We start from the raw sequence: 14,697 nt of genomic DNA, 5'->3' as shown, positions 1-14,697 counted from the left end.
ACCCACGTTGCTAATGAGGGAAAGGAAGCACAGGGTGGCTGTGAGATGCCCTCTGCACCCCGAGCTTTTGGTCTCGGTCCACTTCGCGGTTAGCAGGCCTGTTCCTAGAAACCCTGCAAGCAGATTTCCTCGCTGCGCACCTCAAGCAGACAGCTCCGAGACAGTGCGAAGGTGGAAACTGTGCTTCCCTGCCAGCCCTAAAGGAGTCCTCCTAAATCAAGACTAAGCTGTGATGACAGCATCGTGTCAGTCTGGCACGTAAATAGCAGCCTTCGGTCTCCCGAATTAGTTCCTTATGCAAGTGCATAAAAAGCCCGGGGAGAACCTGCACCTTACCCCGTGTACAGGTGCCTGGCCACACGGAAACCTCCTGAAACACCAACCGGTCACCGGGGGCACGTGGCTGGCGGCAGCGGCGCTGCACCGCGAGCAGCGCTGTTTAGATGTGCCCTTACTGGGACCGTGAGGCGTCCAACGTTTACGTGCTGCCAGGCTTGGCTTTTTAATTAGGGAAACGAAGCATCCACAAGCACCGAAACAAAACAAGCGGCTCGAAATCATCCTCATTTTGTATTAGGCAGAATTTCTACGTTCATCAGTGTACAAGCGATTGCTAAACAGGTCCTCGCTACGTCTGCTTGCAATTCAAGGCCGGGTGGTTATTATGCAAACAGGTTACCTTTGTGGAGGCATCGCCAGGGTGAATTTAAGCCCGTCCTGTTTGGTTCCTCTTGTCTAACTCTTACAGGCCGGTAAATGTTCATGTTGTTGTAGAGAACCGCCGAGCTATCGGCCGCGTAGTGCGGCTGGTAGTAGTTAGGCTGGAGGGCCGGCTGGGCTGGGGGGGGCGTGAACGAGACAAAGCTGTGGAAAGAATTAACTCTATGCAGCGGTGACTGCGGGGCCAGGTTGCTGCTGAATATGAGAGTTCTTGGGGTTTGCTTGTTCTGGTGGGTGCTGCCGGCTGAGAGGCTGCTCAGGGGGTCTGAGAGAGTGTTGGCGCTGCCCTCGTTGCTGTCGGGGAGGCTGCGCTGGGGAGCCCAGGTGGTGCGGAAGAAGAAGGGCATGGTGCGTGGCGGAGACTTCGGGCCCCTGACAGGTTTGGACAGCGCGTAAAGGTGTCGGAACTCCTCGTCAAAAAGCTCCACAACTTGCCCGGTAAACTTGGAGAGGAGATTGCGGTGAACCTGGCCGCACAACCACGTGAAGCTGGAGGGAGAGACAAGGCGAGGGTTAGCGTTAACGTCAGCCGGTTGGAACGGGAGATCCAACACGGGACGGAGGTGTCCCGGTTGACTTTCGGGTCAGTTCACATCAGCGCCTCTCTCTTTGGCTTGGATCGAGCTTTGTTATTGCAGCTGCCGCTAAAACCCTCAAGAACCCTTGTGAAGTTATATAAGCTCCTGAAGGGAGTGGTGGAAACCATCAGCCACGTCCATGGCAGGACTAAGTGCCAAGTCCTTCAGGAGCCTGCCTCTGGGTGGCTGTTCGTGGGAAGGAGCTCAGACCCCTGGTTTCGGTGTCCCTCAGTGCTTAAATTCATGCCCTGCCACGTCTCGTCTGCAGATACAGCAGCTGTATCTCCCCTGCAGAACGCCACGCCAGGTTGTAGATCTCACCCGCTCCAAACTGGCATTAGAAAGACTGGTGAAAAATAACCATCCTTTGTCGGCTTTCCTTTTGCTGTGCCTCTGTCTGCACTGGTCAAGAGAAGCACATAAAAACGCAACCTCCCTGTCGCCTCCCCCCCCCCCAAACAAACCTCACCTGGTGTTGGGCAAAAGCTCACTTTCTTCACAACAGAGCGAATGAAATTAGCAATATTTTCTACAGCCTTTACAAAAATTAAAAAAATCTACTTTGCTGTAAAGTAAGGGAGAAGTACCGCAACAGTTTTTATTCCTGTAGACCGGAGGCACACCTTGGAACACTTCGTGGCTTCTAAATGATTTTTCTTTTATGTACTACCCTAATCCACTTGGCAAACGTAAATTTGTGCTCTTTTACAAAGCCGCAAGCCAGCTCGACTGTGCTGTGCAGGCTGCCCTGTGTGGGCAGCAGCAGCATCAGTAACACGAGCGCAGCTGAGAGCATGAGATGTAATTACTCCCCGAGCTGACTGGGGCTCGAGCTGGGCAGCAGAGGTTACGGCCCAGCATTGGGTTTGAACTTGAGGTTATTCAGTGTTGGCAAAAGTCTGTCCCGGTTATTCCTCCAGGACCTTATTAGCTACGCTGGATTTGCACGAGGGTTGCCAGCGGCCAGACTTGGCTGTAGGTGTGTGCACTTTCAATCCCGGTCTTGTCAAAACTGACAGAACTCTGTGAAACTCGGAGGGACTGAGAGCCTCAGCTGATGCTAACAGAATAAAGACACAATTTGTACTCGCCAGTTCAAGGTGTTCTTAACGAGGGCTAGGTTTTGGCATGCGTTGTTCCTGTACTGTTGATTCAGGAGCAAGAGGAGGAGTGAAGTAATCCCTGCTCAGTGCCACTGGGCACCTGTACATTTATGACCGGACATGAAAATATTCAGTAAGTTACTAAACCACGGGTACTTCTCCTCCACCTCATGCAAATCATTCGAAATTTTGACAGAACCTCAGGAGCTGAGATAAACTGCGCAGCAAGCGAACTCCCCCCGGTTTGGTAACATCTGCTGTGCTAGCAGGGCATTGCCTTCACTCGCTAAAAAGTGCTCTCCGAACCTTTGCATGCCCTTTATCTAACCGTGAAGGAGGCTATGAACCTGGAAAGAATATGAAAATACAAGCAGTTAGTCTCAGATATCTACACTGAAGTCACAAACTCATGTAGGGGCTGAGGCATGGAGCGACAGGTGTATATTTTGTGCTATAGGTATATTTAATTTCTACATGAAAGTTTACAGAGAAAGAAAAATCCATTATAAATGGCTTTTAGAAAGTAACCACCTCAGAGGAGAAAGCTGTTGGGGCTGATTTTGACAATTCGCTCCCAAATATGACTTCCTGGAGTGCCTGACGGACAGATCCTTGTTTGTGGCTCACTGATCTTAGCTGTAACACTTGTAAGCAGCGAAAGCCAGGTCCTTCAATAACCCAAAGATTCTCTACAGACTGGTGGCGAGAGGGTCAGCAGTAAAACAAGAAGGTGAAACCCGTGTGATTTGAGACGAATGTTTGTGGATGTGCGCTGCTTCCAGCCCTGGAGCTCTCTGCCTGAGGAGAGAGGGCCAGCTTCTGGGGCTCTCATTTTGCCTCCTTTGGGAGCACTGAGTTCATATGCTAACTTGAAATTTCATTCAAATAAAAAATACAAAGAGCTAGCATAGCTTTAATGGGATGGGCTAGACTAAGCCAGAGGCAGCAAAAAGAAATATTTCATTCTAACCCAACACCATAGAAACAGGCAATAAGGATCGAGACAAAAACTAAATCTTAAAACATTTATTGATGCCTGCACTCACGCAGACACACGGCTGGAGCTGCTGCTTCTTCAGGAGCTTCTCCACTCCAGCCTGTCATGTGTGGCAGAGCCAAGCACATCCACACTGACCAAAGGAATGGCTTTTCAAATGGGTTTTTAAAAACCATGCCAGAGCAGGAGATCCCACAGGCTCCATGGTGGTTCCTTTGCCTCTAACTAATTACCAAATTCAGCCCTCTTTGTTGTCTATTAGGCTAACATATTTTGTTCCCAGACACTTTGGCTGGAAACAGCAAGCTGTGGTCGCTCTTAGAGCACTAAGTACCAAAGGGCTACTTTATTTCCTCAGCCTGCTCCCATCATTGCTGTTATAAAGTCGTGCAGAGCACAGCACTAAGGTGAAATATATTGTTGTATTAGTTTTAAGATCCTTTGCATCAGTTTTAGGATTTATTTAAACTTGATTTCCAGCAAATACGCTGCAAAAAAGTGTGTTTTACTCTCTTAACATCATTCTGTTTACACCTGCAGAGGTTGGTGAGTAAGATTTGGCAATAATAGAAAGTTTTCAGATGAATAAAGGGAGAGCTAGCAAGCCTATGGAAATGCCATGCACTGATCGCCAGGTACAGCCCGTATGAATCTCCAAACTGGTGCTGAGCACGCTGAAGTTAAATAGCGTATAGATTTGCCCCTCACCACCCTCTCTGCTTGCTTGCTGGATAGGGGATTAGGTAGTTTGACAAGGCTCTTGGATTTAAAAGATAATGCAACGGCAGTAGAGAATGACAGCAGTCATGCGCAGTCTTGCACAGGACTTTGAGGTTTTGTTGTTGTTGTTTGTTTGTTTTTGTTTTTAGGATTGAAAAAAGAAGCCAAAAGGAAGCTTCTTGGCTAAAGAAAATCTGTCTTGTTCTGTCTCTCCTCTCCCGCACATCTACTGCTCTCTCTATGAATCTGCTGTTGCATTTCCAAATGTCTTTGGTGAGGGATTAAAAGAAAACTGAAAGAACAATAAAACCATAGTGGCCAATGAAAAAAACAACAGTGTGTTCACTCGTTTTTGTCTGATGGTTCGTTTGGAAACAGTGAAAAAGTGGGTGCCTGTGTCAGTAGACAGCTGCATTCTTACAGCCTTCCCCAGCCCCGCATACTCACGTTTACCTTTGTTATTACAGTTGCATAATCTTCCTGGTGGCACAGTTTTATCAGACTAGAAGCATTTAAGCCTCCAAATCATAAACCTGGATTAAGAAAAACAATCTCCTCCTTTTAATTATTTAATCACATCTGTAATTTTTTTCTCTTGTCTTTTTGTATCTGAGTTTCTAGGATACGCTTCAGTCATTTGTGAAGCTTACCTACGTAGCCATGAGGCTTAGGAACTTTATTTATTTGATGCAAGCTCACAGTCTCATGAAATTCCCTGACCTGAGGATCTCGGCTCTTAATTAAAAGCCAATTGTTGAGATGCTACGTCCTGTACCTGAAATAATTACAGCAGCACAAAAGTGGAGAGTTGCAGATGCAGCTTATAAAAAAAAAATAAAGTACAACAGCCACCTAGATACGCACTTCCTATCTGTTAGGGAAACACAAGACAAAAGAGTAAGTCCCTGAAGTATTTCTGCTTTCCCTTTAATCACTGAACTTGTCAAATAGAGAACAAATCCTCAGATAAGCTGAGCTACATTAAGGGATCCCAAGGGATGGAAACGTATCATGTCTCATGATCACAGCATCTGAGGACCCAAACAACAAGGAAAGCGTAATACTAAGACACACACATCTCTCGTTCTGCTCCAGGGCTGCACTGGCAAAGTTGTTTTAATTAGTTTCGGAACGTTTAAGTTAAATACCACACTCCGTAAAGAAGTAACACGGGCTTTTAAGCAAGCGATTTGGATTACTGAAAAACGGCACGTATATGCAAGCAGAAGGTATTTTTTGTTCAAAAAAACTTGTTCACCTATACCAAACTTTCCACGGCACTTTTTTGTGAAGTAATATTAATAAAAGGGCACCTAGATATGAACTGCAATGGCTTATCTCACCTGTAAGATCCAGAGAGCACGTATCTCCAGTCAGAGATAAGAAATTTTTCTTGTATTTGTCCTGAAAATTTCCTGCCTGATTTGGCACAGTAAACCTCTCCAGTAACACTGCGGACTGAGATATTCTAGTAAAGAAAAAGAAAAGTTATATGAACAGAGTGAATTACATGTTTTGTCTTCTTTTAAAATTAAAAGTCAGAAGGAAAGAGCCCTTTTCCCCTGTTGCCTTTAGCACTTCCGTCATTTCTGTTACGATTTCTTTATGGATTTTAACGTTATATTTGAAGGTTTGGGGACAGTGGAAGCCCAGCCAAGCTTTCTGACTACATAGAGGGCTATTTTTTTTCAATGGGGACATAAACCTGCATGGAAACTTGCACAGGAGCAGCTGCATTGTACAAGAACAGATGCTACCCGTCATGAAATGAGTACCAGAGATGCGTCCTTCACTCCGAGCAGTCTGTTACCTCCACTGACATCCCAGCGACACGCGATTCCCCATCGTTTCACGCTGTCTATGGCACAACACAGCAGGGCAAAACCTCTGCTTTTTCTAATCCACCCGGGCCTGCAAGGACATGCACACTGCGCTGCTGGTGAGGCCCCGATGAGCTGTCAATGCAGTATCAGGTGTGACTACACGTGTGAATGGAGGAAAAGGTCCATTTGGCCGTGATATGCTTCTGAGCTGTCACAGCTCAGCAGCTCCTTGCACCTCAGCAAGCTCAATTAAAGCCACGTCAGGTACCCAGACCTGACACCACTGTCTCCGTGCACGCTACGCAGAATTAAGGCCTCGGTAAATGAGTGGCACCAAGGGTGCAGCTCATTTTTGAAAACCTGTGAGTGGGAGCAGCATACATGCAACAAACAGCTAAGGAGTGGGGGTTTACAGACGTACAGACACCGCAATGAGAATGTTTTATTAATTTCGGCTTCCTGATGTGTTTGGTGTAGAATTCAGCTGCTGAAACACAGGTGTCTGCTGCAGTTAGGATGCCCTCAGGCCTCCTGCCTGCCCTCCAGCTGCTGCTGCGGAAGGCCGCAGTCTCTGCGGTATCAGCCATCCCCGCGAAGATGTCACAGGTGCCCTGCAGCACCTCCAGCAACACCTGGGAGGGCTCCTAGGAGGTTATTTCTAAGGTCAGTTTCCTCCGGCAGAGACGAAGTTGGACTATGCTAACAGCCAGCTCAACGTGAGGCATCATCACCTTTAAAGCGAAGCCTTAACAGCATCGTTTTATTGTGTTTCATATAAACACCCACAGAACCGAGCTGAAACGCTGAGGCTGGGGATCAAGAGCAGCAGGGGAAGGAGCGAGGCGATGCCGGCAGACCTAACCCCTCCCAGCCCCACTGAAACCGCCCCGTTCAGTCCCTCTGGCCGCCCAGGCATTGCCGAGCACAGGGGGTTGTGTGCAGCTCGTGCTCCCTGCTGTCTGGGGCTGCTGCAGGCATTAAACAGAATCAGCTGTAATGCTTTTGTCACCTCCCTCTGTTAGGGGGCTTCGTCTAGTGGAAATGCCTCAACTTCCTGTAAAATCCATGGAAAACTGTAGGCATCCTCGGAGGTAAGAAACTAGGTAAGATAACGCTAGCTCTGAATTCTCTTTGTCTGTTTTAATTACAAAGTGGAATGACCCCAGTGTAACCGTGCTTCTAACCCAAAATGCCTAACGTGAGATGAAGCCGAGAGCCGCGGTACCTTGAAGAGATCCTCAGCGATTTGCAGTTTGTCGCACATCTCAGAGAAGAGGTTTAGGTTGCCGTGATCGAGCAGCAGGTAGACGAAGACCATGCGCTTGTTAGCTGCCTCCAGGAGGTCACAGAGAATCTCAGTGTCTGTGAACACGTCCATCACGATAGCGAGCACCTAGGGGAAGAAAAAGCAGGGGCATTAGCAGAGTAAATTTACATACGTTAAGGTTGCCCGGGAGGTCACTGAAAGGTAGTGGGGTTTTTATTTGTTTTTAAGAAGTTCTAACAAACGCAAACCTTAGGAGGTACGTGGGGATATTTCTTCTGTTTTTATCCCCCTGAATGAATGAATCAAGGAGAGACATCGCTTCATTGCTTTATTGCTCTTATAAATCCAACATAACGTGCGACGGTTCTTTTAAACATAAACCAGAATGTGACCCAGGAAACTGTAGGCGAGATTTCAGCACTAGGAAGTATATTGAAGCACTGATCAGAGAGTAATAAGGACAGAGCTAAAACAAGAGGCCGCAGCCCTAGCCAAGTGGCCGACCGGCTTTCCTGAGCCGTGTGCGTTTAGCAGGAATCACCGAGTGACGCTTTCTCTGTTCCAGCCTACCCGCAGAACGGTCCTGCTCCTAAACCTGCACTCTGCTCTTGGTGGTGGGGCCACTGACTGCAGCAGTTCCATATTTTTTAATTTTTACATCCGACTTCCATGGTTTATGAGCTAATTGTTCCAATTTAAGCACACATCTGTGCCTCCCAGCGCACAAACGGCGGGATAGGGTATGAAAGCCTCAGAGCGGCACGGACTGGGCAGCAAGACCCTACAGCTCCTTAAACTCACAGCCCTGACGGCGTGGGTCGAAGGAGCATTAAATGTGCTATAAAACCACTTCCACGCTCCTGCTCGTGGTACTTGCACTCACAGGACGCCGTGTTCAACCGGCAAAAACAAACCTTACAGTATTTCTGCAGTTCCGTCCTCCTAATTTCGTTCAGCTTTCCCCGAATCCTACTCGAAGCCTGTGCCCACGCCTGCCAGGGAGCTTCCCTTCCCTCCCCGCCCCCAAGGAAATCCTACAGGGCCCGGCACGTCCTGCGTGCCCGCATCCTGTCCCGACAAGCCGCGGTACTTGTGGAGCGGGCGAGGATCCCACACCTTCACCCTGCTGCCAAGGCACGGCGCTTCAGAAAAGGCCCTGCCAGTGCTGGGTAATTGCCCAATTATGGCCAATTACGTCCAACAGCTTACGTCCACGCTTACTGGTAACGCACCTCCGGCCGAGGTTGCCTTTTTAAGGAGCACAGTTCTGCTGCTTCCCATTCAGCCTCACCGGAGCTCCTGACCGCCTCCTGCTTTTTCACCACTCCTTCCCGAGCCGTGTTTCTGCGTGTGGCTTTTACTTGCAGTACTCAGTGCTTCTGCCTTTCGCTTCGGGATTTGTGCCTCACAAACATGTTAGGGTCGCAGTTCTCCCTGCTCCCCAACCCCTTGCACTTTGGTGTCATCCACAAACATATTCCTTATTCCATTTTTTTATGTTGCTGACGGCCACATTAAGCACCAAGTATCCAGCACGTGCCCTTATCAGATACTAATGAATCCGGTCACTGAAGAACTACTCAAAAAGCAGGTGCCAAACTGATCCTGTCACCACGTGTTACTCCGGTACCCTCCTGTAACGTAAGCGAGGTGGCTAGGAAGGTCATGTGAGCTTGCACTGCATTTCCCACTTTTCCCCTGTGAGTTTTCTCCTCTCGAGATGGCAAATTGGACTGGATTGATACGTTGGCTGATGCTTATCTTCCTATGCCAGAGGTGTTGCTGCTGTTACTGCACCCTTCCGACGTTGTCAGCTTAAAATGACTGATCTGCGATTCTCCTGACGCGCTGAGCACCTGTAGCCTCTCGAAGAGAAATTGCCAGCGGGCATTCTTCCCCCAGGCTGCTGCATTCAGCGCTATCAGTCCCAGCTCCTGCCCTTGCAGGACGCTGCCACAGCAAAGTCCCTGACTCTAGAGGGCTCCGCAGCCTGTGCCGGCGAGCAGGCACCACACACACACCCCTCTTTCCATGTGGCTGCCGTCTTGCGCCTCTCCAACCAGGAGAAATTTGAGGTTAAAGTTTTTGGAAAGGAATTACACAACAAGAGTTTGTTTAGCAGAGCTAAAAGCGGTAGGGGTGTGATCATAACACCTAGAGCCACGGTTTCCAAGAAATCAGAAATGTGCGCTATTTCCCCCAAAATGCCACTCCGTTCCTAGCTCTCACCCAGGGCCTCTCGCCCCTCACCTAAAGCGGAGGGTGTAGCAAGTACTTTCCCCTACAGAGCAAAATTCAAGCAAATTCCCTGCTGCATCAGGTGTGCCCACTGCTCTGAGCCTTAAGAAGTCTTTGGGGACTTCATCGTTGCCACTGAAGTCTTGGGACCCCCCCAAATTTCCCTTCTGACACAGCAGCCGCAAGGGTTTTGCTTCTGACCATTCGTCTGTGACGCTGCCGATGGAGTCGCAAGTTTACGCAAGGGCAAAGCTCCCTGATGGTGATTAGCAGGGTCCTGAAAGGTCAGGCACTTTTTTACCAAGAAAAGAGCCCGAGCTGTCACCACTCCGCTAGAACACGCATCGGAAGAGCTTTCTGCCCCCGTCAGCTGTTCATCTGCTGGCTTCCCAGCCGGTGGGCTGCCTGCCTGGTGACGGGCACCTCTCCACGCCCCCCCATAACTTGTCTGCTATCCGAGGCATGCTCCACACCTGTCCCACACGCCGAGCTAGGCTGTGGTGGCTCTGTATGGAGCCCACGTCACGGTTCAGTGACACTGACAACCCGTCAGGGATGAGAAGCCTTTTTCTGAACAATTCCACTCCTTCGGGGACACCTGGCACGCACCTGCCCTCCTCCCAGCGCTCCCCTTCGCCCACGTCTCCCACCAATCCTCCAAAACGATCGCTTCTAGCTCAGAGCTGCCTTTGGCTGACTCCTCGCTGCGGGTGAAATGGTGCCTTTGAAGAGGGCCAGCCTGCACCACAGGCCGGTGGCAGGGAGAGCCCAGGGGTGGCCACGGCCGCGCACCCCAGAGGAGCAGCTCCCCAGCTGGGCCGGCTGCGGCACGCTGCCGGGGTCACGGCTCGCTCCGCCGTGGCTGCTCCGAGCTGAGCAACTGATGCACGAGAAGGAACGGAGCCCACCCGCCCTTCACAGAGCGTGCTCTGGAGTTTAAAAGAACAGGGAGAACTTTTTTCCTTTCTTTGTTTGTTTTTTAAGTCACCGAAGTGAAGGGTGCTGGTGTGAGTACACACAAAGCACTGCGTTTGGACATTAATGGGCTCTGGCTAGAGCAAAGCTACAAGGTAACGCACCAGGCTGGCTCTGATCAAACACCGCCTTCACCTGGTCTTTTTAAGAGCAGGAGGACAGAGAAGTGCAGAGGGAACATGAATTTGCTCTCCGTACCTGCGTGGTCTTGTTGATGTACCGGCGTATGATGTCTCTGATGTTGCTGTTCTTCTCCGTTTGGAAATACACCGTGGCCGTGGACTTTTCCTTTAAATAGGGCTTCTCTGCCGTAATCCATGTGTGCAGGAGGGCTGGCTCGCTGCTGTCAGAAATGGTTGGGAAGTAGGTCCCCGACGGGAGAGAGCCGGCATCGGTCTGCCTTGGCGCGGCCGCCCCGTCCGCGGGGGATTCCTGCGCGTAATACGACTCCCTGGCGTTCTCCTTGATGTACCGAGCTTCCACCGAGGAGAGGAAATCCACCTCGCCTTCTTTGCTCAGCGTTTGGAGATACGAGTCTGTCCCCCCGTCCAGGAAGGCGTCGGTGGCCAGCCTTATGCTTTCGTTGTGGCTGAAATCTGCTTTCGTCGACTTAAGGGACTGGTTCTTGATGTCCTCCAGCCTCTTTTTTATCTTGCCCATATGTCTGGAGTGGCTCATGGTTCGTTGTCTCAGCAGCCGATCTGCGGGGTAGGCACAGTGCATATGCGCGGCGCAGGGAACGTAATCGTCCTTCGGGTTTGGAGACTGCATTCTGGCGTAAAATCACCTCAGCTGAATGAATTAACTGTGAATAAAAATAAAGAGATCTTATTACCTCAGGCGAATTCACACTCCCTGATTTTGTTGGTACAATTATCTTCAAAAAAAAAGAAGCTTACTTCTCAGGTGGCGGTGTACTTCAGCAACAATCTGTTTCCAGATGGGACACAAGTACAAAGCTGATTAGATCGCTTATCTGAGAGGCACCCACCTCACCCCAAGGGCATACGGAGGATTCAAGTCCAATTACCAGAGCTGTCCGATTTGGCTGTATTTCCCTTCTTGTCGCATCCTGTGAAATGCGAGTGAGGAAAGTATTCAAGCAAAAGCAGGTAGGCTCCCGAGGATTGTTGCACAATCTTCAAAACACCTTGAGGCTTCTCTCTCTTCCCCTAGCATTTGTTATGGAGCAAAAACAAGTCTGGTGTTTAACTGGGACAAAGACATCAGCCATGTCCGTAACTTTGGAACAGCAGAAAGGGTCACAGACTCTTGTCTGTACCTACATGCTGCCAGGCAGGCTTAAAAATAAACTTGAAATTCGTCACTGTGCCCCGTTCACAGTATGTTGCTATTACCATAGACGATTCACTCATTTATTTCTTTAAAGCTTTGTGACTACGCTGCCCTATTAAAAGAAAAATACCCCTTCCCAAACATCCTGAGCATTATGTGGAGGGAGGGTTGTGAGCTGGCCTCAAAGCATCAGCAATACAAACACTCATCATTTGATTGTGCACATTTAGTGCTGTTTGTTTGGTTTCCTTTCCTTTTTTTTTTTTTTTTTTTTTTTTTTTTAAAGGCAGCAGCTTCTGGAGTCACGTTGTCACCGTGGCAGCCCGGCTGCTGTGTCATTAGCAGGACGGAGGCGCAGGTTCGCAGCGGGGTGAGAGGCGCAGTGCCTCTGGGAGCCAGGCCGACTGGTATGACTGCACGGGGGTGAGGTGAGGCAGGGTGTGAAGGCACCGTGCCTGAGGTATTCCATAAATACTTGTGTGCATGCTTTTACGCAGAGGCACGTGTGACACACTTTTATCACGCAGGTAGGGTTTACCATCGGGCTGCATAGCTCTGCTCCACGCTGCATCCGTGCACCAACGTGCCATGGCTCCGGAGGTGGCCATAGGCAGAGCAGGGTGGAGCAGATGCAGCAGCCTGGTCTCTCCTGGGCTGCTAAGGGCACGTCTGAGCTGGGAAGGACTCCTGTCACTCTTACCAACACGCTCAGGAGCACGGGCGTCTTCAGGGCTCTTCAGAGGAGCACAGACCTGTTTTTTCCAGGGTAGATTCCCAGATTCTGTGTCTGTGTCCCCAGAGTCTGTGTCAGATGCCTTATGGAAAAAAAAAAAAATAAAAGAAAGTAATTATATGCTAGCGTGCCACAAGCATACATATTAAAACAGAGAGGAGCACGAAATGGTTCAGATTTTAGACCCAGAGCCGTGGAGGGGGGGGGAACACGCACCTCGGGAGCCAGAGGAGAGGTGGTGGAGGTGGTGGCCGGAGCGGCGCAGCTCGTGATGTGATTTTGGGAACCGTCCCCTGCCCTCCCCCCGCCCCCGACATCCGCCCGCAGCTGTCAGACGCAGCAAAAAGTCATTAATTATCTAGTGACCTGCTCCGCGCAATTATGCTCAAAACGATGCCTCCTAATTAATGTGACGTGCGAGATCGCGCCCTGCCAACGCCAATCAGGGCCTGGCCGGGCCCAGCAGGGCGGTCACCGGCCCTGCCCGCCGTCCTGCCCCCAGCCGAGGCCAGCGCAGTCACCCTGCGGTCCCACACGGTCACCCCCATGTCCTACACGGTCACCCCCATGTCCCATATGGCCACCTTAGGGCTCACACCATCACTGCACCTCATGGTCATTTTGGGGACACACGTGGGCAGTCCAAGGACCCCCCTGTCACCCCAAGGTCCACTCCTGTCACCCTGGGGAACCCCCACTGTCACCCTGGGGTCCCAGTGTCAGGCTGAGGCCCCATGGCAGTCACCTCAGGGTCCCACACGGTCACCTCAGGGTCCCACACGGTCACCTCAGGGTCTCACACAGTCACCATGGGGCCTGACACGGTCACCTCGGGGTCCCCCACAATCACCTCAGGATCCCACACAACCACATTAGGATCCCCCATGGTCACATTATGGCCCCACATGGTCACTTCAGGGTCCCCCATGGTCACCTCGGGGTCCCACACGGTCACTTAGGGGCCCCCCACAGTCCCCTCAGGGTCCCACACGGTCACACTGGTGACATACACGGCTACCACAAGGGCCCTGACTGTCACCAACAGGCCCCACACGGCCACCACAAAGCCTCACAGGCCCTTATTCGGTCACCGCGGGGTCCCTTATGGCCACCGCAGGGTCCCACAGGGTCCCCATGGACCGGCCCCTCCCGTCCCTCCGCCTCCCCAGGACAGCCCCCAATAGCAGAGCGGCGAAGTTCCTTCCAGCCGCCTCGTTAGCGCAGTAGGTAGCGCGTCAGTCTCATAATCTGAAGGTCGTGAGTTCGATCCTCACACGGGGCAAAGGCGGATAGTACTTTTTTTTTTTCCCCCGTTTCCCCGGAACAAAAAGCGCCGCGGGACCAAACCCGCCTCGTACCGGCCGTGCAGGGGGAGCCGGGTGTGCCTCACACGGGGCAGTCGCCCCACAGCTGTCCCAGGGCCCCGCACGGACGGTGAACGCCTGTGGGTGGCGGTTTTTGAGTGAAACAGGCGGGCAGGGCACCCCGGGGAGCTGCCAGGGGAGGTTCCCCGGCAGCCCCGGCCTCCAGGGGCAGCTCGAGCAGATTCACAGTGGGCGTGAACCTATAAACCATGCACAAGCGTGACAGGGCTCATCCCAGGGCTCATGGGGCATCCACAGCTTCCCTGGGCCTCCTGGTCCAGTGCCTCACCGTACTCTGAAGAATTTCCTCCTAATCTCTAATCTAGATCTCCCCTCTTTTAGTTTTTAGTCATTCTGCCTTGTCCTATCATTATCTGTCAAAGTAAAAAGTCTTTCTCCATCTTTTTTATGACCCCTTTAAGCATTGAAAGGCTGCAATGAAATTACCCCAGAGCCTTCTCTTCCCAGAGCTGAACATCCCCATCTCTCTCAGCCTGTCTCCATAGGAGAGGCGCTCCAGCCCTCTGATCTTCCTCATGGTCCTCCTCTGGACCCGCTCTAACAGCCCCACGTCCTTCTGGTGCTGGGGGCCCCAGCCCTGGACGCAGCACTCCAGGTGGGGCCTCACAGGGGCAGAGCAGAGGGGGACAATCCCCTCCCTCCCCTGCTGGCCACCCCTCTGGTGATGCAGCCCAGGACGCAGTTGGCCTTCTGGGCCGCAAGCACACGCTGCTGGCTCATGTCGAGCTTTTCATTCACCAGAACCCTAAGTTCATCTCTGCTATGAGTTCTTCTCTCAGTCTGTGTTCATGTCAGGGATTGCCCCAGCCCACGTGCAGCACCTTGCACTTGGACTTGTTGAACCTCATGTAGTTCACATGGG

General features: G+C 51.2%; 1 protein-coding gene and 1 non-coding gene across 10 annotated transcripts; one reads left to right on the top strand and one right to left on the bottom strand.

The window, feature by feature from the left end:
* Nucleotides 1-604: 604 nt before the first annotated feature.
* Nucleotides 605-13,736, bottom strand: FAM83A (family with sequence similarity 83 member A). Of its 9 annotated transcripts, none has more exons than XM_013185069.3 (8): nt 12,667-13,357; nt 12,418-12,532; nt 11,452-11,593; nt 11,321-11,351; nt 10,620-11,226; nt 7,167-7,334; nt 5,462-5,586; nt 605-1,209 (listed from the first exon to the last, which is right to left on the bottom strand). In XM_013185069.3, exons 5-8 carry the CDS (start codon nt 11,190-11,192, stop codon nt 663-665), a joined length of 1,413 nt encoding a protein of 470 aa, XP_013040523.1. In that variant the 5' UTR covers nt 11,193-11,226; nt 11,321-11,351; nt 11,452-11,593; nt 12,418-12,532; nt 12,667-13,357; the 3' UTR covers nt 605-662. The 9 variants fall into 9 exon arrangements, with proteins under 9 accessions (XP_013040523.1, XP_013040522.1, XP_066846813.1 ...); XM_013185068.3 differs by having other exon boundaries at nt 11,452-11,493; XM_066990712.1 differs by lacking the exon at nt 12,667-13,357 and adding an exon at nt 13,385-13,736 and having other exon boundaries at nt 11,321-11,593.
* TRNAM-CAU (transfer RNA methionine (anticodon CAU)) lies at nt 13,660-13,732 on the top strand. The gene has a single exon. It is a non-coding gene; the product is annotated as a tRNA-Met (tRNA).
* Nucleotides 13,737-14,697: the final 961 nt, after the last annotated feature.

Source organism: Anser cygnoides, chromosome 2 (genome assembly GCF_040182565.1).
Source record: "Anser cygnoides isolate HZ-2024a breed goose chromosome 2, Taihu_goose_T2T_genome, whole genome shotgun sequence".
NCBI classification, from domain to species: Eukaryota; Metazoa; Chordata; class Aves; order Anseriformes; family Anatidae; genus Anser; species Anser cygnoides.
Note: the sequence above shows the minus strand (reverse complement) of the source record. Positions and strands in the feature narration are given on the sequence as shown.